At 45.5% G+C, this 23181-nt stretch overlaps 1 protein-coding gene across 2 annotated transcripts in view; it reads left to right on the top strand.

Annotated features, from left to right (window-relative positions):
- Positions 1 to 8777: 8777 nt before the first annotated feature.
- Positions 8778 to 23181, top strand: part of CHST11 (carbohydrate sulfotransferase 11) — a 311298-nt gene continuing 296894 nt past the window's right edge. Inside the window, 1 exon segment of one of the 2 annotated variants that reach the window (NM_001258082.1) lies at positions 8778 to 9379. In NM_001258082.1, the coding sequence (NP_001245011.1) occupies positions 9277 to 9379 (103 nt within the window). In that variant the 5' untranslated portion in view covers positions 8778 to 9276. 2 annotated transcript variants of the gene reach the window in all.

The following is a 23181-nucleotide window of genomic DNA, read 5'->3' on the forward strand; positions in this document are numbered from 1 at the left end:
TGTTCTTTTGAGATGGAATCTCACTTCATTGTCCAGGCTGGAGAGCAGTGGTGCGATCTTGGCTCACTGCAACCTCCACCTCCCAGGTTCAAGCAATTCTCCTGCCTCAGTCTCCCAGGTAGCTGGAATTACAGGTGCCTGCCACCATGCCCAGCTAATTTTGTAGTTTTCACCATGTTGGTCATGGTGTTCTCAAACTCCTGACCTCAAGTGATCCACCCGCCTTGGCCTCCCAAAGTGCTGGGATTGCAGGCGTGAGCCACAATGCCTGGCCTATCTTTCATTTTTCAATGAATATTTTCACCACATTTTTATGTGCTGTTTAACTTTGCTCCTTTTCCTTTGACATACAAAAGTTTTACATTTATGGACAAATATTTGACAAATATTTCTCAGGCTGCCTGCATAATGCAAGGGATTGTTTTAGGCAAAAAAAAAAAAAAAAAAACCAAAAAAAAAACCTCTCTGGATACTTAGATAATTCCTGTTTTTGGACTCCCTGCTACCTCCCAGTTCTTTGGGTGAGCAGGTTTATAGAGAGCCCTTTCATCTTTAGAGAGAGGCCCAGAAACAACTCTGAGAGGCATGCTTTTTCACTGCACTTTAGGGCAAAGAAAAAGAAAAAGAAAAAAAAGACAAAGGTGAGAATTGTTTGTGCCAATTATTTACACAGACTCATTTTATCCTCCTTTCTAAACAACTATTTGTAGGGAAGGAGAAGAAGAGGACAGGGGGCTTTAAAAGTCACAAGATTTGCCCTGTGGAAAGTCCCTGGAAGTGAGCAAGTCTGTGAGTGAGAAGGCAGGACCCAGCTGCCTGGGGGAAAAGCTCTTCGTTAACTCCCTGTTTCCTATCCTGCACCCCCAAGCTTCTCCGAAGCTCCTTTAAAGGTTGATCTTGACAAGAAGCCTGGAGATGGTGCTTGCTAGACATGGGTAGAACATACAAATACAAGGCCAAGAGCTGTGGTGGTTCACACCTGTAATAAAAGCACTTTGGAAGGCCGAGGCAGGAGGATCGTTTGAGCCCAGGAGTTCAAGACCAGCCTGGGCAACATAGTGAGACCCCCATCTCTCCAAAAAATAATAATAAAAAATTAGCCGGGTGTGGTGGCATGCACCTATAGTCTCAGCTCCTCACGAGGCTGAGGTAGGAGGAGCTTGAGACTGGGAGTTTGAGGCTACAGTGAGCTGTGTTTGCATCACTGCATTCAACGTGGGCAACAGAGTGAGACCCTGGATCCAAAAAAAAAAAAAAAAAAAAAACCATATGCTGGATACTCTCAGACTTTCAGAAGCATGGGCCTTGCTGCCTTACAACCTTGGTTCAAATCCCACCCTACCTCTGCCAATTAACAGATGTGTAAGTGAGAGTGACTCCCTTAAGCTTTGTGAGGCTCAGTTTTGCCATCTGTGTGAGGGCATACTCATGCTGTCCTTGTGTGATGGATGAGGATCAGTGATCATGTATGTAAAGTGCATAGCAGAGTCTGCCCACAGTGGGTATGCAATCAGAGGCCATTCTAACACACCAGGAAATTAATCGGCAAGTTCGTGTGGGTCATCGGTGTGTGGTCAACATTGCACCAAGTTCTGTGACAGCAGATTCTAACAGTCAACTTGCGTGAGCTTGTATGGTGTGGCCAAGGAGATAGGGCACAGCTCACAAAATGACTCTGCAACTGTATATGACAGTGTAAATGTGCCAAATTATAGAGGAGTGGTTTAGTTCTTATAAGCAGAAAGATAACTCTATGGCTTGAAATAATTAGGGAAAGCTTCATGGAAGAAGTAGGAGTTTAACTTGGGTGTTGATGATTTAAGAAACATATTCTTTGATTAGACAGAGTATTTTTCCATCCGAAAATGAAAATAGCTACATATTTTTCCTTTTAAACAATAATATGTACTCTTTTAAAAATACTTAGACAATACAGTAAATCAATTAAAAACTCTCACTGCCCAAGAATACCTACTACTTTGTTGTATGAAGTACATATATGTTTGTACATAGATACAATTATGTTTACTTATTTATGCAAAAAACAGGAGAACATGTAAATATTGTATTGTAGAATATTCCATCATACAGAGGCTTTATAAATTGTTTAAATCCTTATTACTAAAAATTTAGGTTATTTTAGCACACAGCTAAGTACATGAATGCCTCAGTTTCATCAATCAGTAACTTAGTGATTTTGGTCAACTTCTGACTGGATCACTTTCTAGAAATGTTATAAAAGTTGTATCAATTTATACCACCTTCCACCATCAGTTTATAAGGGTTCCCTTTTTCCCACACCCTTCTCAATACTGACAATTGTCAGTGTTTTACAGTTATTGCCAAGCTGCCAGGTAAAAATTATAGCATTTAATATGTATTTTTAGACTACTCTGTGTTAATTAGTGGTGATAAAGACATGGTCCTAGCCATCCCTTCTCAGAGCTCAGAGACCAGTAGGAAAAAGAGACATTAAACCAGTAATTACTCTAAACTGTGATGAGGGGTGCTATAATTTGCATTTCTTGGATTATCCAGTCAGGTCCTTAATGAATAAAGTAAAACAGACCCACTGAGGTTTCGCAGCGATGTGGCCTCTTGTTTCTTGGTGGACAGATGTTCTTTTCTGCCTGTTGTTAACTCATGGAATACAACAGATGGTAGGTGAACCACACAGAACATCCTGAAGGATTTTCTAGGGGAACAACATGATCTAGATTATACTTTTCTGGCCTCATTTCTACAACATCCTCAGAATCTTGTCCATTATCAATGCCTTGAGGACCATACCTTGCCTATGAGGATTATGTCCTGACGTAGCATACTCTAATTGCACAATGCGGGATAAAATAATACAATAAAATCGTGCTAGAACAACTGGATATCAGTATGAATTTAAAAATGGGCAAATGATTTGAACAGCCATTTTATAAAGAAATTCATGAATGATTAGCAAACATGCAAAGATACTCAACACTAGTCATTAAGGAAATGTAATTCAAACCATAATGAGATACCACATCACACTCAGTAGAATGGCAAAAATTAAAAAGATTGACAACATTCGGTGTTGGTGAGGATGTGGGACTTTCTTACCTTGCTGGTGGAAATGCAAAGGGATATAGCCACTTTGGAGAAGAGTTTGGCAGTGTTTTATAAAGTTTCCTAAGTATTTTTCTCAAGATAAATTAAAATATTTGTCCATACAAAACCTTGCATGCAATTATTCATAGCAACATTTTTTGGTAACAGCTAACAACTGCAAACAGGGCAAATGTCCATCAATCAAAACCAAATTATGGTAAATCCATGCTCAGCAATAAAAAGGATTAAATATTAATACATGCAACAAGATGAATGAATTTCAAAATAACTTTTCTAAGTCAAAGAAGGCTAAGTTAATGATGGGCTGTGTCCAGTATGGTTCCCTTTATAAGAAATTCTAGAAAAGGCAAAACTATAATGAAAGCAAGATGATCAGTGGTTTCCTGGGTCCAGGGTCTGGGCTGGGGATCAACAGCAAAGGGGTAAGAAGGAGCTTTCTGAATGATGGAAATGCTTTGTGTCTTGGTTATGGTGATGAGGGTTTGCATATACCTGTAGACGATTGCCAAAACTCAGCAGGCTGTATACTTATAATGAATAGATTTTATTTATGTAAATTATACTTAAATCAAGCTGGGAGAAAAAACATTAACAAATCTGAACTTTGCTCTTTTAAAAGGTATTTCCTTCTTGATTTTTTATTATTAAGTTTTTGAGATGGAGTCTCACTCTGTCACCCAGGCTGGAGTGCAGTGGCGTGATCTCGGCTCACTGCAACCTCTGCCTCCAGTGTTCAAGCGATTCTCCTGCCTCATCCTCCCAAGTAGCTGGGATTACAGGCGCCTGCCACCATGCCCAGCTAATTTTTGTATTTTTAGTAGAGATGGGGGTTTCACCATGTTGGCCAGGCTGGTCTCGAACTCCTGACCTCAGCTGATCCTCCCAAAGTGTTGGGATTACAGGCGTGAACCAATGCACCCAGCCTCTTTCTTTAGAATTATTTCTATTTTGAATTACATATGGGAGTGGTACACCATAAGCTCCCAGCACTCAGAGGTTCTCAGCATCTTAATCTGGCCCTGGCACCAGAGCATGAAAGGCCCTCTTGGCCCCATGAATCACCTCCAACGCATCTGCCTGGCTCTGTCCTTGAAGCTCCCTCAGGTCAGCAGTTCTGTGACTTCTGTGCCATGCTTAGGGCACTGGAATCCCTGGTGGCACTGGGATCATTGTGCCAGGTTTTAGCCATCCCAGGTAGTAGTACCTATGGAGCATCCACCTCCCAGGCAAAAGGGGGCAGGGCACTCACATATTCCTTCACAAATCCGCCCCCAGCACCCCCTTCTCTCCCTGCTATTATCTCTTCCACAGTTTTAAATTTTTCTCCCAGGAAGCCTTCATCAAATCCCTCAGGCAAGGTGGCACAAAGCCTGCTTGAAATGGAGGGGGCGTGGAGAAGTGGAAAATAGGAGGATAACACACACAAATGAATATTTCAATAAATTATCATGCCATGAATGTCAAAGTATGCTCAAGAAATGCTAATGTCCTCACTGAGGAGCAGCAAGAGGCAGGCAGGGGGCCTGGAAAGACTCCATAGAAACCTGGATGATCTGGTGGATGGGTCATGGGACAAGCAGAGGCGCTGGCAGGGATGAAGTGAAAGAAACACAGTGAAGGCACCTCGTGGGGTGAGGAGGGGTGCTGGGGTGAGTGGAGGGCCAGGAGCTGGAGGTTTCCTAGTTATATAGATGGAGTTTAGGAGTTGATCAGGGGCCACCAGTTGAGAAATATTTGAGAGGGATGAGCAGCTCATGGAACTGATTTCTGGGCTGTGCCTGGAGACAGGGAGGTGGCCAGGGCTATCCAGAGGGCAGCTGGAGTCAGCTTAGGGTAGGGCCCAAGGGTCCCACAGACCTGGTCCTCAGTAAGGGAGGAGTCTTTTGGGCCTAAACTAGGTGAAGGAGCAAAGGTGGCATCAGAAAGTCAGACAAGGCCTGGTGCGGTGGTTCACACCTATAATTCCAGCACTTTGGGAGGCTGAGGCAGGCGGATCACTTGAGGCCAGGAATTGGAGACCAGCCTAGCCAACATGGTGACACCAATCTCTACTAAACATAGAGAAATTAGCTGGGCATGGTGGCGCACGCCTGTAGGCTGGCTACTCAGAAGGTTGAGGCAGGAGAATTGCTTGAACCCGGAAGGTGGGGGTCACAGTGAGCTGAGATCGTGCCACTGCACTCCAGCCTGAGTGACAGAGAGAGACTCTGCCTCAATTAAAAAAAAAAAAAAAAAAAAAAAAAAGAAGAAAGCGAGACAGAATGATGATACTCCTTTCCTCCTTCCGCTCCTCCCTCATTTTCTTCTCTCCCTTCTTCTCTCTCTCCTTCCTGCCTCTTCATCTTGTCTTCCCTTCCTCCCTCCCTCTCTCCCTTCCTTCCTCCCTTCTTTTCTCTCTTTCCCTCTCCTATCCTTCCTCCTTCTCTTTCCCAGGCAATTCTTTTCTTTTCTTCCCCCAACCCTTTCTCCTATCCTTCCCTCCCCTTTGTCTCTTCCCTTCTACTCTTTTTCTCCCTTTCTCTCTACCTTCTTCAATCCCTTTCTCTTTTGCTGTCTTCTTTCCCCAACTTGATCAGAAAAGCCTGCAAAGCAGAGCCTGCTCTCAGAGTCATGTCATGAGTAACCCACTTGTGTTATTTGCGGTTTACCTACCTGTAGAAAATTTGTACCCTAACATCTCCACATACTGTGGGCAAATGGTTTATAATTCAACTCCACAAATATTTACTGTGCTCTGGTTAACTGAGTGTCCTTTGTGCTAGAGGTGCCAGAGAGATGCAAATGGCAGCGCCAGTCCTTGGAGGAGCCAGTCTGGGGCCCCTGGCTGATGTTGGCAGAAGACACATCCCTCTCTCCCCTCAAGGATGCTAAAGAGCCCTCTGTCTACTAGAACCCTGGGCCCACTTTTCTCTCCAACAAGGTGCAGAAAAGGGCATCGTTGCCAGGTTTGCAAGATCTTAACAAGACAGTACATTGTAGGTGTAATCTGCAGGAATGAGGAGGAGCTCAGCCTGTGCGGATTGGAAGGGCCACACAAACATGTCAGTCCATTGCCAATGGCACCCACAAGCTCGAATTCTGACTTTGCACCGATTTCTTCTCCTGCTATAAATTCTACAAGATTGTCAACATAAATAAGACTTTCTCCTCGACCAGTTTTTTCAGGGCCATGCCAGGCTTTAAAATAGGCAGGCCCCAGTTTCAGTTGCATGTTGTTGAGTTTGGAGAGTCAATCAATCAAGCCAAGTCCCACAGTGAGCACAGTGCCAATCTGCAGAATTTTTCAGGGCAAAAGGGAATTTAGAAAGATGAGGGAGAAAGGATCTGAAGAGTGATCCGTTCCTCTTTCAATGTTCAAAGTATAAAATCTTTCTCCTCAGTCTTATCAGTTAATACTGTCCTTTACTTGGCTAATGTTTGTTATATAGCATAAGATGTAACAACATTTTCTTAGGCTAGGAATGGAAAGAAAGCAATGATTCTAACTGTAGTTGGGCAGTTTAGAGTGTGATGAAGGAGATAATAGAAATTTTCCATCACCCCTCAAGGTGCACAGAACGACAGAATCACAGACCGTTACCACTGACTTTTGCCATAGATTTTAGAGGTGATCTAATTTAACGTCCTAGTCCAAGTAGGCATCAGCTCTCTGCCTCTGACTTATTTGTACCTACTATGTACCAGTCATTGTGCTGGGCATTAGAAAGACAGAGATGAAGACAACTTGGATCTCTAGGAAGGAGTTCAGCCTAGTGGGTACAGTGGCCCAAAAGAGGTTTGGACCTAGTGCTCACAGCGCAGAGGAGGAAAGATGCAATTTCAGGTGAGAAATCAGCAAAGACTTCTGGGAGAGGTGGTAGCTTATGTGTCACAGCCTTAATCCTCACTGTGTGTCTGGGCAGGTTCCTGATTGTGGGAATGCAAGAATGGATGCTGGGCGTGATTCACCATCCTCCCCCACCATGTGGGCCAACTCCATCATCTCTATGACTCACAGGGAATTAGACTTCTGATCTCTCCTTTGACCCTGTGACTTCCCAAACTGCCTCGTGCATGTCCAGGCTTTGGGGCAGGTAACTGAAGTCTTTGCCCTATGAGGTGAGAGGTCGCCTGGGTGACCTGGGAGTAAATCCCTTCCCCTCCCTGGCTTTGTAAAGTTAAGTGTGAAATGAGAGACTGATATTCTAGGCAAAGGCTTTGTGCGAATGCCCATCTAAGCCATGACCCCTGCAAGGAATCCTGTGTCTTAGTGATGATGGTGTGGAGGTGGGGAGGGTGTAGTGCAACTCCCATTCCTGATCTCCTATCACCAGAGCAGAAGAATCACTGGAGAAGACTCTGTCTGAAGCTTGCTCAGCCCGGCTTCCTTGAGCAAGCAACTCATTCACAGGTAAGTCCAAATTCACACAGCACACACTGGCTACATAAATATTGTGCTTTAATTGATTGTCTTCTGTAATCAAAGGCAAGGCTGCTGAGTTTGTTACTTTCCCTACCATGCAACTGCTGGAGGAGAACGCTGGGGGAAGGGAACTGGGGTTGCTCAGGTGGTTTTTGTTGCATGTGTCTAACTGCAAGTTGTGTCTCTGTCTATTAAGGGGAGGATAAGGCCCATTACATTCAGATTCAATAAGAATTTATCAAATGCCTATTTTGTGAGAGGCATTGAAAGACACAGTATCTTATTTCATTTTTAATTGAATTAGTATTAGTAATGACTTGATGAGGCACAAAAGTTAGTCTTTACAATAACATTTTTTTTGTTGACATAAAAGTGATCCCTATACTATTGCCTGTGTCCACTTTATTGATTGTGAAACAGCCTAAATGCATGGAATTGGAAATTGGAAGTCATTTTACACAATACAAGAAAGCAACACCATCATTCCATGTACCTACCAGTGCTCTGGCTGGTTTGGCTTTTCCAGCAGTTTTTTGGACTTGGGTGAGGTGGCTTCCTAGGGGCATTTTCTTACCCCCTCCCAGCGAAGACTGCTGTGAATTTTGCATAATTTGGAGGATACTCTACCCTTTGGGATAGCAGAGTTTTGAAACCCACAAATCCCTTTTACCTTGAGGAATGGTGGTGATGGTGGGTGTCAGAGACTCTGTATAAGTCCCTGGGAAAGCTCAGCTGTCGCCTGACCCGAGGGTCGTGCAGTTTCCTTAACCTTGACTTTAAGTCAGCCCTCTTTAACCCCGACTCCCAAGCTGGGCTGTCCTTTGAAAGAAAAACGAAACCGCCCAGTTCTGAGCGTCGGAAAATGGGCACTCTCTCCCTGGGGGCTTGGGGCAACTTCCCCGCTACGTCGCCCAGAGATTTTAAATAACTGCCAGCCACCAGAAACCCCCTAACCCTTAATTCTCCCCTCCGAGACCCAGCCGGCTCCTTGCCACTTCCCTCTGCAAACGCTCATGGGGGTGGGTGGCAGCAACGAGGCGATTTTCTTCGTCTTTTTTTCCTCCGGGTTTTGTCATGGAAACGCTGACACAACCTCCAGACGGCGGCCGAGCCCGGCCGGGGACTGAGGGCTTTTGGGACCCTGCGGGAGCGCGGCGCGCACACAGCACTCCCCGGGCAACAGCTGGACGCGACCATATCCCGGGTAGGGGCGGGGGGAGCGCGACGCTCCGCCCAGGCGCTAGGGTCCCTCCTTCCTCCCGGCTCTCCGCAGGCGCCCTCCCCTCGCCGGGGGCCGCGAGTTGCATTTGGTAAAACCCAGCCCCGGAATATATAGATCTTTGGAGCGCTATGAAGTAGCCTTTGGAGAGGAGGGAGAGGGCCCGTCGGACAGCCACAGCGGCCAGCGCAGCGGCAGCGGCGGCGGCACCACCATCACCGCTCGCACCCCAGCCGCCCGGCCCGCGACCAGGCAGCGGCGGCCGCCGGCGGGATCGGAGGAGGCGGCGGAGCGGCGAGGAGGAGGAGCAGGAGCGCGCAGCCAGCGGGTCCACGCATCTCAGCACTTCCAGACCAACTCCGGCACCTTCTACACCCCTGCCCGGGCTGGGGGCTCCAAGAGCGGCAGCGAGGCGAGCCCGATCCTCCCTCCGAGCCTTGCTCAGCTCTGCCCTGCGCCTCCCGGGCTCCGGTCCGCGCGGTGGGGTCCCTGCTCCTGCGCCCCGGGCGCGCCTCCCGGACACCCCGGTACCCGCAGCCAGGACAAAGCCATGAAGCCAGCGCTGCTGGAAGTGATGAGGATGAACAGAATCTGCCGGATGGTGCTGGCCACTTGCTTGGGATCCTTTATCCTGGTCATCTTCTATTTCCAAAGTATGTTGCACCCAGGTAGGGGGCGCGTTAGCGTGGTTTTGTTGGATATTTTCTTCTCTCTCGCGCTCTCGCTCGCTCGCTCCCTCGCTCCGCCTGGTTTCTGCCTCTTGCAACCCTACCTCTCCGCCTTCGGCCTCTTCGGGGCTCCTGGCTGCCCGGGTGTACCTGGGTCACCGCGTCCGGATGGGGAGGAGAAGGGAAGGTGTGCTTTCCCCTCTTCTTCCTCCCGGCTCCGGGCTGGAGGATGGGACCAGGAGGGGCGGTAGTTTTTTGTTTTTTTTTGTTTTTTTCCCTTCTTTTTTTTTTCTTTGTGTCCCTTGTCTGTCTGTCTACGAGGTAGCAGGGAAAGGGAGAGGTGTGGGAAGCAGCCGGGGGTGAGGGGCTGGTTTGAGGAGAACGAAACTCCCTCCCCGTTACTGCCGAGGTCGGGGGATGAAAGAGTTACCCGAAGCCGGCTGCTCAGCGCCCGGGCGAGCCGCCTCTTCCTGGTTGCCGGGCCGGGGGCGAAGGGTTTACGCCCCGGCGAGGTTGCGAGTCCCTGAAGCAGGCTGGGGAGCCCGGCACTGGGCTCCCACGTATCCCGGGCTCGACGCAGAGCTGAGCAGGTGTGGAGAGAGGTCGGGTGCCCAGCCGCTGCCCCTCCACCACGCGCCGGCCGCTTGCCCCCGGGGTCCGGCTCCGCAGTGACCTTGTGGATGGTGCCCCGGGGCCTGCTCCAGCCCCCAGCCCCTGAGATGGGAACTCCGAGCTCCTGGGTCATGCCTTGACCCCTGCAGTTTTGGAGGAAACTTTGGTCAGGTCCTGGGCTGACCGTCCGTTTGCATCCTCCACTTCTGGAATCCGAGCAACGGGAATCCCCCGGGCGGCGTGGGAATGAACCCCATTCCTCCGGTCCCTTGCGGCTCAGGCAGAGTTCCACGTCCGAAATCTGGACTGGGGGAGGGACGAGGCTCGTCGCTTCCGAGGGGTGCGAGGGAAAGTTTGGGTCCTGGAGAGGGAGGGGCGCCCTCGAGCGCGGCGGCCGGGGGTGAGCAGCTCGGCTGCGAAGCCCAACAGGTAGAACCTTCTGAGAAGCCTGCGGGGTAACGCGGGTCTCCCCTGCTCCCTTTTCCCCTCCCTTATCAGCCCCCTGCCGGGCCACGTTGGCTCAGAAATCCATTTTCTACGCCTCCGAGTTGCCTTTCTCAGCGTAGTCACAGCAATAATTTGCTTTTCTAATTGCAAGGAGGAGGGAGGTGGAAACGCATTTCCTTCCAGGGAAGTGGGGTTGGTGTTTTTCATTTTTGCCTCCCGCCTTCTCCTTTCACTGTGTATCTAACGCTTTAAGCAGACGCAGTCCCGAATTCATCAAGCCTGCGTTTGGGTCGATGGCAGAGGAATAAAGCTGTTCTTTCCATCATACGGGCAGGGCTGCAGGCTGCAGATTCCTTGACAGCGCAGGGACAGACGGCCCCTTTGCCCCACTCGGCCTGGAGCAGTTGTTAAGGCAGCCACACTGCCAAGGATATGCTCCGACTCTACCACATGTAACCTCAGGACGTCCGAGCCAGCCCTGTTAAAGATGGCTTTTGTTTGCAGCTGGGTATTTTTAGTTTAATGTCAGCAAACTACAGCGGTGTTTGTCTCCTCACCCAGACCTGCGGTTGTGAAACTTATAAAGGAATTTAAAAATGGACCTGGCTTGCATTCCGGCAGGCAGGCCTTGGTTGCAGTGGGCAGGGCCAGACAGCCAGGGGTATCTCAGAGTGCCAAGCTCCTGGGGCCACCGGAGACCGGGCAGACTCACCCCAGAGCGCCAGGGGACTGGTGGTGTGCAGATACACAGGGGTTCAAGCAGTTTAAACAAGGGGCGGGGTGATTTGGTCTAGACTCTAGAGCTGTGTTCAGGTCTCTTGAAGTTTTGCTGGGACCGTGAATGCCAGTAATGCTCTGTACAAATGCCCAGAACGAGGATGAGTGTCAGCCTTCAGCAGGAATGTGCTTGAGCTTCTGTGTACCTGAAATACAATTGTCATGGAATTCTTTGTGAGAATTGGGAAATAACTTTCTAGCCAAAGATACTAGGAAGAAACTTCCAACTTGTAATTGGCACTTTGTGAAAATTTCCAGCTCTTGTTAGATTCTTAAGTTGACTTGAAAGTGACATCATATCTTTTCAGTCTAGCCTTTTGGAAGAGGCAGAGAACCTTTTCTAAGCTTGTGCTGATAAAGATCCTCTGTCAGTCCTGCCCCATCCTTTATGTCCCCTTCTAGTCCTATTTTCTGCTATTGTTTATTCTTTGGATCACTATAAATATATTTTTCTGATATTTCCCCCCAGTCCATAGCAAATACTACTTTCAAAACCTTCTATTGAATGTAGAGTTACAGATAGTTCAATTGAAAGGCCTTCCTTATTTCAAATTACTTACAGTTCCACTAAAACTGTGTCAACAGTTTATCATTACATGGGGCATAAAAATATACTTTGAAATCCACATTAAACATTTTCTTTTTGGGGGGTTCATTTTTTTAAGCTACACTGTTGATGACCGCTGATGTGGAATCTTTTTCACTGGTTTGAATTTCTTTAAAAGTTAAAGATCCTTGCTTCTCTGAAGTATCTTGGGGTAAGGAGAGCTGATCCTTCAGCCTGGCTCTGCAGTTTCTGTCTCTCCAGATCACCCTGGGAGAGGCAGAAGGGACCACAGCATGGCACAGATTGTGTAGCTAAAAATTTGGAGGCCTCTGGCAGGGGTTCCAGATACCTGCGTGTGAAATAGAAAAATAGTATTGCAAAGGCAGTGGGTTCCAGGCTTCGTTGTGGCTGGAGGGTGTGAGACAGGGGAGAGAAAGAAAAAAAGGAGGGCGGGGCACAGTGGCTCATACCTGGAATCCCAGCACCTTGGGAGGCCGAGGCGGGTGAATCACTTGAGCTCAGGAGTTCGAGACCAGCCCAGCCAACATGGCAAAACCACATCTCTACTAAAAATACAAAAATTAGCTGGGTGTGGTGGCACATGCCTGTAATTCCAGGAACCCCGGAGTCTGAGGCATGAGAATAGCATGAACCTGGGAGGCAGAGGTTGCTGTGAGCTAAGATGGCACCACTGCACTCCAGCCTGGGCGACAGAGTGAAACTGTGTCTCAAAAAAAAAAAAAAAAAAAACAAAAAACAAAAAGCAGACAGCTGGCAAGGCTGGCTGTCCCTCTCTCAGATTCTAATCTGGGCCCCATTATCTTTTCTAATTCATAGAAATGATTAATTTGCAAATTTGAGTAATTGGTCATCAGTTGCACAAGGGTTTAGCAGAAGTGGGCCTTGTCAGTAGGATAGTTCCATTTAGAAGTTTTTGATACTCTGAGTTAATAGTCTTCCTTAAGAATATTTTATTGGACAAGGACCAGGTTTTAGACTCCTATTTTAATCCCGATGTTTTTTGCACAGTGTCTGACAACAGTGGTTCTCAATAAAATATTTGCTGGATGAATGCATGAAGTGGTTAAACTCCAGAAGTAGACCCACTTCTCTGGTTTTCAGGAAGGTCACTTCAAGCCTTGCCAAGAATGCCTGGTCGATAACTCTGACTCTGTCCGGTGGGGATACTTCCTGCCTTCCTGAACTCTGACATGGACCCGGTTAAACTCATCAGGTGCCAGACAGGAGCTTTCACCGTGGCCTAAATTTGCAGCCTGTGAGGTGTAGGCAGCTGAGACACTGCTCTGTGTCCTGGATTCTGGAGAAGGTTGGCCTTGTTTAGCCACTAAGGAAATCCATCCATAGAACAGACACCTTCTATGGCCGTGAGCTATTCCTAAAGTCAGGGAGAATGGAACCACATACCTGCGGTTTCTATACAGGTTTGAGTTCACCAGTGAATGCTTCCTATGAAAGTTCATCAGCTTACATTAAAGTGTCTTGCATGCCTGTCCCAGATGGCTGGGTTTTGATGGAGCTGTGTCATGCAGGGCAAAGCTGAGAGGCCCCCCAGGCTGCATTGGTGCACAGTGTGTAAAGGCAGCTCTTCGGAACCTTCCTTTTGTGTTACTCCATAGGATTGTGGTTTTTGTTTGAAATCTACTGTTCATAGAAAGAAGCCTTCAGAGGAGAAAGCCTTTTCTCTCCTGTTTGCTTCCTCTCTATTATTTTTATTTTTGCAAAATGTTTATTTTCACTGTCACCTGGGATTTTTTTGCCTTGGTGGAATGTATTGAAAGATTATATCCTTTATTTAAAGATGTCTGTTTACCCCCTTGCAGTTTCACTTGATCAGGCTGAATCTAAAATGCATTTTATATTATAATTTTAAACTAACTGTAAACATAATACGTGCTCATTTTAGAAAATTCAGGAGGTGGTCAGGTGCGATGGCTTACACCTGTAATCCCAGCACTTTGGGAGTCCGAGGCGGGCGGATCACCTGAGGTCAGGAGTTTGAGACCAGCCTGACCAACATGGTGAAACCCTGTCTCTACTAAAAATACAAAAAGATTAGCCGGGCGTGGTGGTGCCCGCCTGTAATCCCAGCTACTTGGGAGGCTGAGGCAGGAGAATCACTTGAACCAGGGAGGCTGAGGTTACAGTGAGCTGAGATCGTGCCATTGCACTCCATCCTGGGCAACAAGAGTGTAACACCATCTCAAAAAAAAAAAAAAGAAAATTCAGGTGCCATAGAAGAAAAACAATCATTATTCCACCACCAAGGGGCAACTAGTACTTTAAAACTATATTATAGAATATATTTATATATGTTTATACATTCTATATTTTTCTCAACTATGCAAAATGCATATATATAGTTGAGATAAAATCATACATTTTGTATCCTGTTTGATAATAAGTATTTTAGACAAATACATCATTATCACAACTAGTTATTAAAGACAAAGTTTAGCCATAACTGTTTAAATGTATAGACTTGCATGTGTCTCCACCTCCCAGTCTACCCCTTTGCAGGATGTTAGTCTGGTATTATTTTTTGCTGTGGCTGCACAAATTTAATGTTACGTTACAGAATCTTTTTGCTTATACATGGAATGAGTTTGGAGTCGTACTCTAATTTGTAGGGGCTGTTCTTACGTTATATACCTGAAACTTCCATTGAAAAAGTGTCAAGAGGGTCTCAAATATGAGACTGTTATGAATTCTGAAAAGAGCATTGAATCACTGAAGGTTCTCATGTACCCCGTAAATATATACAACTACTATGTACCTACAAAAATTAACAAGTAAAAAAAATAACTGAAGGAGAAGACATTTTTAGCATGGGGTCTCTCCTTGGTTGTTTAAGTTAAATGTTTGCACCTCGATGGAGCCTTTTCATAGCTGTGCTCAGATGAGAGAGACGTCGGTGATCTCCTTTGATTGTTACAGTCCTCATTTTCATTGCTTTCCAAAATAAAAGGACTGATTGGGCACCATAGAAAGGGTGGTTGGGGGGTTTCCGTGGGGTGAGGGGAGAGGGAATCCATCCTTCAGCTGAGGTATCTGTTGTTAGTATTTGTCTGGTTGAAAAATCATTTTGTTCATAGCTTTATCAGCACAGTCATTTCAAAACAGGAAGTCAAAGGCTCCTAAGCAAAGGCACCACCCTTTCCCTTCTTAAACCCACCAAAAGGACCTCTCTTTAATCTGGAGGTCAAGTGAAAAAGGCTCTCATGAAAGTCATTGCCAGCAGTTCTCTTCTAAGTTCAGACTGAGAAAAACCAGAAGTCATTCTGCTGATTCATTTTTTTTTCTTTTTAGTTTTTCTTTTGAATTTTTGGGATATCACCTTTATAACAAATAAAAGGGGAGGCAGTTCTTCCCATGAGATCATTGAACAATCTGATCTGTCAGTTAAAATTTCCTGGAACTTGTAATTTGATGCATCTCAGATCCAATGTGATTGATTGAAACTTACAAGCCCGCTTGTTCTCCTCCTCCCCAGCCCCCTCTCTGTCTGTCTGTCTCTCTTTTCCTTTCTTCTCCTCTGTGCCAGATGCTGTTCTTGGCACTGGAGATCTAACACATACATCTCTGCCTTCATGGAACTTAGATTCTAGTGGGACAGACAGACTTTAAAAAAATGCAGAAGTGATATATATGGTATATCAGATGGTGTGAAGAGAAAAACAAAACAGAGAAGATGGTTGAGGGATGTGAGAGGCAGGGGTTGCAATATAATATAGAGGTAATTAGGGAATGTCATTGATAAGATGACACTGAGAGCAGACAGCTACAGGAAATGAAGGAGCCGGCCATGTTCCAGGGAGAGAGCAACACAAGTTCAAGTCTGGTCCCTGAGGCAAGAACATGCATGGCAAGGTGGTCAGAGTGCCTGGAGCAGAGGGACAGAGGCAGCCAACAACCACAGTGGGGAGACACAAGTCAGAGAGAGACGATTGTTTTGAGCTTTGGGTTTAACTGTAGATGGGAGGGAAGTGCTGCAGAAGCTTTAGCAGAGGACTCTTGAGGCAGGGAGGTGAGGAATAAGGGTGGAAGCGATGTAGAAAGATTGAAAATCAAGTCTCCTACTTGCACTTTTTTTTTTTTTTTTTTTTTTTATGGAGATGGAGTCTCGCTCTGTTACCTAGGCTGGAGTGCAGTGGTGCAATCTCAGCTCATTGCAACCTCTGCCTCCTGGGCCCAAGCAATTCTCCTGCTTCAGCCTCCTAAGAAGGAGGCCTCTCACTTTGGGAGGCCGAGACGGGCGGATCACAAGGTCAGGAGATCGAGACCAGCCTGGCTAATACGGTGAAACCCCGTCTCTACTAAAAAAATACAAAAAACTAGCCGGGTGAGGTGGCGGGCGCCTGTAGTCCCAGCTACTCGGGAGGCTGAGGCAGGAGAATGGCGTAGACCCGGGAGGCGGAGCTTGCAGTGAGCTGAGATGCGGCCACTGCACTCCAGCCTGGGCGACAGAGCGAGACTCCGTCTCAAAAAAAAAAAAAAAAAAAACTATCCAGAAAAAGTGCCAGACTTAAATCGGTACCCAATAAAAATATAGCAACGAAATGGATCAACACTCTGGGAGTGGAAGACTCAGGTCCTAGTCTGGGGTCTCCCACATCCTATCCCCATAAATTATTGTGTATTATTCATTCCAGGACGTATTTTTTCACATTTTAGTAATTATGTAATTTGTGTTGTGATTGATGGCATCTCAGCACCGTGCTGCGCTTTAATGAGCAGCTGTTTTGTTTCTTAGTGTTCCATCAAATAGTGTGCCTTCGCCATGGATGCCTTCTGAGGCCACCTCTGTAAATTGTGGAAGTACTTTATGTAAACTGTGGCACACTTCATAACCTCAGTAAGTGATGAAAAAATGGCATTCCTCCAAGATGCAGACTCTGAGGGCTCAAAAGTACCTGGTTAGCCTTGAGTACTTGCTTCTCAATGGCCAGACTGGCATGCAGTCTGTCCAGGTCTTTTTAACTTTGCCTGGCACTTATTTTCAGAACCCAGGGCTTGTAGTTAGTATTTCTCAGATTAATGATGAGGTTGGTTAAGAGTTAGAATAGGGAGGGTGGGAAGTAGGTGATTTAACTTGGGACTTGAACCCGGAAGTTCATCTAGAAATAGACACAAACATTTGCCCAGGGAAAGTATCACCAATGTGGATTTTTGTTTCTTTCAAGCTACTGAGCTGTCATGACTTTGTCATTTCTCTTTTCTGGCCCTTTTAGAAATGTACTGTAGTTGTTTGTTTTTTTGTACATCTTCCTCTTTTGATACAGCAAGGCATGGATTCTCTCAGGTTCATCTTTATAGCCTCTGACCCTGGCCCAGAGGTGCCTAGGAAACATTTAAAGAGTTAATAATTGATTCTCAAAGATAAGCCTTTCCACCTTGGTCACCACCCAACCCATGTGCCCAGAACTCAGAAGGAGGAGCCAGGTTGGATTGTCATGTACAAACAGCATCTGCTGTGGTCTAGTCCATTTGTCTCCCAAATCTCTTTGCTTCTGTTCTGCTATGGTTCAGGGCAGGAAATAGAAATCAGTCTAGGTATTTTATTTTTTAATCTAATTGAAGTTTTCTTTTTTTGAGACAGAGTATCACTTTGTCGCCCAGGCTGGAGTGCCGTGGCACCATCTGGCTCACTGCAACCTCTGCCTCCCAGGTTCAAGCAATTCTCCTGCCTCAGCCTTCCAAGTAGCTGGGATTACAGGTGCCTGCCACCATGCCCAGCTAATTTTTGTATTTTTAGTAGACACGGGGTTTTGCCATGTTGGCCAGGCTGGTCTTGAACTCCTGACATCAGGTGATCCGCCCACCTCGGCCTCCCAAAGTGCTAGGATTACAGGCATGAACCACTGTGTCCGGCCCCTGTCTAGGTATTTTAAGCAGAAAGATATTTACTAGAGGGAATTTGGTGCTTATAAAGACATTAAGGGGCTGGAGGAATGGGGCTCCAGGAATGTCTCCCAGCTAATGGTAGTAGTTTATATAATAATTTATAAACAAATGTATGTCGGCATGGCTGCTCAAAAAAAAAAAAAAAAAAAAAAAACCTGACTCACTAGGGGTGCTACACCCTCCGAGATTGTGTCTGGAACTATTGAGTTCAAGAAAAAACTGATGGCAAAGCCGGAGAGTGGACCCTATAGTGCTATTGCAAAAAACCCTCGTGTCCCCATCTCCATGCTTGCCAGCAGCCAAACAGCCCCAAAGGCAAGAAGATGGCCTCTGCCTCACATCTGCTTTCTAAATCTCAAGTGAGTGCTTCTGTTTGGGGGGAGCCAAATTCACATCTAGAACCTTAGCTTCAAAGAAGCCTGGGAAATACAACTTTTCAATTACCAGCCTCTGCAGGCTAGAAAGCTTTCTAGAAGGAGGGTAAAATGAATGATGAGCAAATAATCACAATACTCATTGCACCCTATTGGTAAAACATATTTGAGCAGCCATCCCTCAATATATTTTGTTTATAAATAATTTCTGAATATTTCTACCATTATCTACATATCTAGGATAGGATCCTTTCTGACTAGTGACTGTAAATACATATGACATTATCTGTTGGATAATTCTGTTGGCTGACTCTTTATCAATTCTCATTCTTTCATCCTTTTGACCTTGTAATGTTGTTCACAAAGATACGATGGAGAGCTAGTACTTAAGAGAGAGGAATGCCATTTCTTGTGTGCCTGGATTGTGACAATTATCTCTAAGTTGTGGTTTCTTGGCTGGGATCTCTTTAGGCCTCAGTTCTATTTTGTGAGGAATAGGATAGTTAAAAGTAGATAATACAATCTGTAAATTTACTTATGATTCAGTTGTAAATGGTTATTCATTGAAGTATGCTGAGAAGGGTGGAATTATTGAGGTGGTCACTCCAGTTCATTTTGTGGTTGAAGATACCTGCCTGAGTTTCGTAAGTGACATGTAATTTGATATGACAGGTTAGGTGGGTTGTTTGTGGCCATTTGCATTCTTGATATAGTTACTTTTTTTTTAGGGTAACTGAAAATGGAAGGTCTGGTGTTTAGATGAACAAAAAATGCAAAGTCTGATGTTTCCTTCCCAGACCCCTTTTGTGGCACAATGTCCACTAGGATTTTGGAACCCCAGGACTAGACCTGCCTTGAATGTCATTGGTTATTGTCAGACCTGCCGTTGTCAACTCTGGGTAAAAGTCCCATGTTAACCTAGTGCCAGTTCTGGCAGTGGTGGAGGCTTAGTTTGGCTTTAGATAAGCAGTATGGGGAGGGCTGATACTTCCAGCATCACCAGGAATTGGGTTCTGTCTCAGGTCGATATGGATCGAGACAAAGAAACCTGGTAATGGAAGTGTTTCAGTCCTTATCATTCTCTGGCGTGAGTGGTTATCTTAAATGCCTTGGGAGAAAAAACTCACAAAGGCAACTCAAGTGAAATAAGCTGGTGGCTGGGTTTCTGTTAGAAACTGTTAACTTCAAAGAATCTCAGAAGAGGGAAACCACAGAGGCCCCTCTAAGGTAGTGTTGTAACAGGGCACTTAACATTTCTTAACGGTTGTCATATTTTACCTTTAATATCATTGCATATGGTCACTCATTATAGTGAAAAGAGCACAGAATTTGGAGTCTAGACACCAGCTTTTAGGATTTGGCTGTTCCCTATATCCATTTGACATCATTCAAGATATTTTTGTTAAATGCTTACTAAGAGTTAGGCTCTGTTCTAGGTGTGAATCAAACAGTTGAAAATCCATGTCCTCATGGAACATACATCATAGTGGGGGAGACACAATAACAAACGCATATTAAATTAAAGAGTATGTTTGAAGGTGACAAATGCTACAGGGGGGGTGCGGAAGCAAGGAAGGGGGATGTGAAGTGGCAGTGGTGGGGAGATTGAAATTTTAAATAGGGTTGTCAGGGAAGTTCTCTCTGAAAAGGTGGCTTTAAAGATTGAAGGAGATGAGGTAGATGGGAGATGAGCCGATGAAATAATAAAGATATTTATCGGATATTATTTACCAAAGGCCAACTTGGGTCAGGTATTGAATATAGATTACTCCCCCACAGGACTCTTATATGTATACGCTGTAATTACCACCATTTTACAAGGGGGGAAACTGAAGCATAGAGCATTATCCCTTGTCTGAGATCCCCAGGAGAGGCGTGGATGGAGTAAGAACCATACCCGGCTGTATGACTTCATATCTGCTGCTCTGAACAGCTGGGAGGGCTCTCATTTGGGCATTAGTCTTCCCGTCCACCCCAAAGATTGGTGAGAACGATTGCAATTTAGTGATAGACATTCTGCGAAGGGTGGGACCTTTCTGCCCATCAACGAATCATTCTGTCCAAATGCCACTAATGCCCCTCCTTGAGAAAGAGCTCAAGACTCTGTGTGTAAACAGCATCTGGCGTAGTACTTGGCTGCATCCCATGACTTGGGCAAGTGCCTGGCAAGTGCAGGGGCTTAATAATTGATTGAATGAGTGACTGAGTGAAAGTCACAGACAAGAGATTTGGTCCCCTTGTTTGCCAAGTGAAGGTAGTAATATCACCTCTCTTATGGGTGGTGGTGGTGGCAAAGATTAAATGAGAAGTTAGATGTGAAACTGCTTTGGAAATGGATGTAAACCTATGTAACAAAACTGCGTGTCCTGCACATGTATCCTGGAACTTAAAATTAAATAAAAAAAGAAAAAATGAATGTAAAAGCAGTATAAATATATTGTTGTTACGATAAATGACCTGTGTGGTTCCTCGTTCAAGGATGTGAATCTCGATGTCAACATGATGCTGTTGTATTTCATTCTGTTTGAAACCTGAGCAAGTTTTTATCCTTTTAACCTGTGTGTCCTACACTGTAAGATTTACTGAAAGGATCTAACATCTATAAGAATGAGACTCCTGTGAATATCTTCTCTCTGTATGTGCTCACTCTTTCTCTGCCGTGCTAACAGGCATACCCTCTGCCAAGGCCAAAACTGTGTAGCAGTTTGCAAAGCAGAGTTTATATTTGGTGAGGAATCAGCCTTGTGTTTTCTTGCTGAATGCAGTGACCAGAGCATTTCCTCCCAATTTTGCACTTAATTATTCCTCGGGTTCCCATTGGCTTTAACAAGTGACACTTGGGAAATAACACAGGCACTGGTCAATGCCATTTCTGAAGCTGAACTTCGAGGAGGATGAAAAGCAGTCATTTCAGAAAAGTAACAGTGGTAGCATGGCAGCCTGTATGTGAGCAGTTGTTGGCTGGGTTAGCATGGCTCATTGCACAGGACAGCATCGATTGGCCCTGTGTCTCCACATTGGGCCTGTTCTGTGCTGAGGAGGACTTTAGGGTTCCTCCGGTATAGGGGTCCGGCCTTCCCACTGTTTAACTGCAGTTAAACAGTTAAACAGTTAAACATGGAGCTTGCTCTGTGGCTGGGTTTGTAGCTGGGGCACAGATCTATTTCCACCCTTCTTCACCAGACCAGGTCCTAAAATTCAGTTCAAAGACTCCATCACCCTGATCTGGGATAGGCCCAGCATTCTTCGACCTGAGGCCAGGCTCACATTTGAAATAGTCCCTGTTAGGCTGGAGAGTTATCATAGAGGAAGGGGAGTGTATTTGTCAGGGCTCACATTTCTTTACAAGTTGAAAAAGTTTTTATCTTTTTAAGCACCCAGACTTCTTTCCATTCCACCTAATCATTGATTTAGACTATTTGTTTGCAACTGGTTTGGGACCTCCTTCTTCCTCCACAGGTGACAGGTGGCAATGTCTGGAGACATTTTGGGTTGTCATTAATACTGGGGAAGGTGTGCTACTGGCATTTAGTGAGTGGAGGCCAGGGATGCTGTTAGACATCCTACAATGGATAGGATAGACTTCCCCGCAACAAAGAACAGGCTAGCTCAAAATATCAATAGTCGGGAAACCCTCTATTAGTCTGTTCTCACGCCGCTGTGAAGAAATACCTGTGACTGGGTAATTTATAAAGGAAAGAGGTTTAATTGACTCACAGTTCTGCATGGCTGAGGAGGCCTCAGGAAACTTACAATCATGGTGGAAGGCACCTCTTCACAGGGCAGCAGGAGAGAGAATGCGTGCAAGCAGGGGAGATGCCAGACACTGATAAAGCCATCAGATCTCATGAGACTCACTCACTATCATGAGAACAGCATGGGGGAAACCACCCCCATGATCCAATTAACTCCACTTGGTCCTGCCCTTGACACGTGGGGATTATTACAATTCAAGGTGAGATTTGGATGGGGGCACAGTCAAACCATACCAAACCCTTATTTGATTAAAAATGTTTCTGATGCTTTATGAAAAAAACAGTAACAATAGTGATCACTTACCAAATACTTGCTCTGCATCAGACAGTGTGTCAGCTGCTGTGTTTGGATTATCCATCCTATTTAATCCCCACCACAGCCTTGTGAGATGCGCATTTACCAATCCCATTATACAGGTGAGGAAACTGAGGCTTAGAGAGGTGATGGAGCCTGCCTAATTGGAAAGCTGGAACAGGAGCCTGGCTCAGGTCTAACTGACAGCAAACACTGTACTCTTCACCTCACCAGTATTCCCGTCTCCATGTTCTTGGTTTCAGATAATTAGATCAAGAAGTAATTATTTCATAAAGGCCTTAAGCTCAGCTGTAGACTCAGTAAGTGGGACATTCAGTGATAGCCCCTTCTCTTCTTACCCTACACTCTATCTCTGGTGACCTCATCCCCTCTTGGGGTATCATCTGTGTTTAGATGATGCTCATGTCTTTCTTCAACTTGGATGTGACCTTGGGTCGAAGTCTAGTTCATGTATTACCTCTTGTATTACCATCCATCCCCTCTTGGTCAGAATGAGGGGAAGGATGTCCTTCCTTTCGTCCCTGTGGTACTTTGTGTGCGTACATCTCTAATATTACTCATTCTGATAATTGACTCCTTCAGGGAAGGGGCATGTCTTGTTTAGCACAATATCCCGACATCTGCAATAGATCCTGGTCACTCAGTAACACTTTGCTAAAAGAAGGAATACACTGATGGTAATTGGTCACTAAGAAGAAAATCCCCCTTTTTGGGATGGTGGGTTTGATTTTCATTTTGATTCTATGGTGATTTGATTTTCATTTTGATTCTATGGTGAGCTGTCACTTAAGAGAGCCAAGAACAACCCCTTTTATACCGTGGTTAAATGTGAACAGCCAAAAAGTGAACAACTGTCAAAGTTGTAGGAATTGCATCACTGTAACCACAAAGGTAATTAAATGTGTCCCAGGAAGGGATCTGCTCATTTGGTTTGCAATGGGAGTGTCTGAGACAAGACTTTTGTAGAGCAGCACTGTCCAGTGGAAACACACTGCTACTGCACACAAAACTAAATCTTCTGGTAGCCATTTTTACAT

This window comes from Macaca mulatta, chromosome 11 (assembly GCF_049350105.2).
Source record: "Macaca mulatta isolate MMU2019108-1 chromosome 11, T2T-MMU8v2.0, whole genome shotgun sequence".
Taxonomy (NCBI): Eukaryota; Metazoa; Chordata; class Mammalia; order Primates; family Cercopithecidae; genus Macaca; species Macaca mulatta.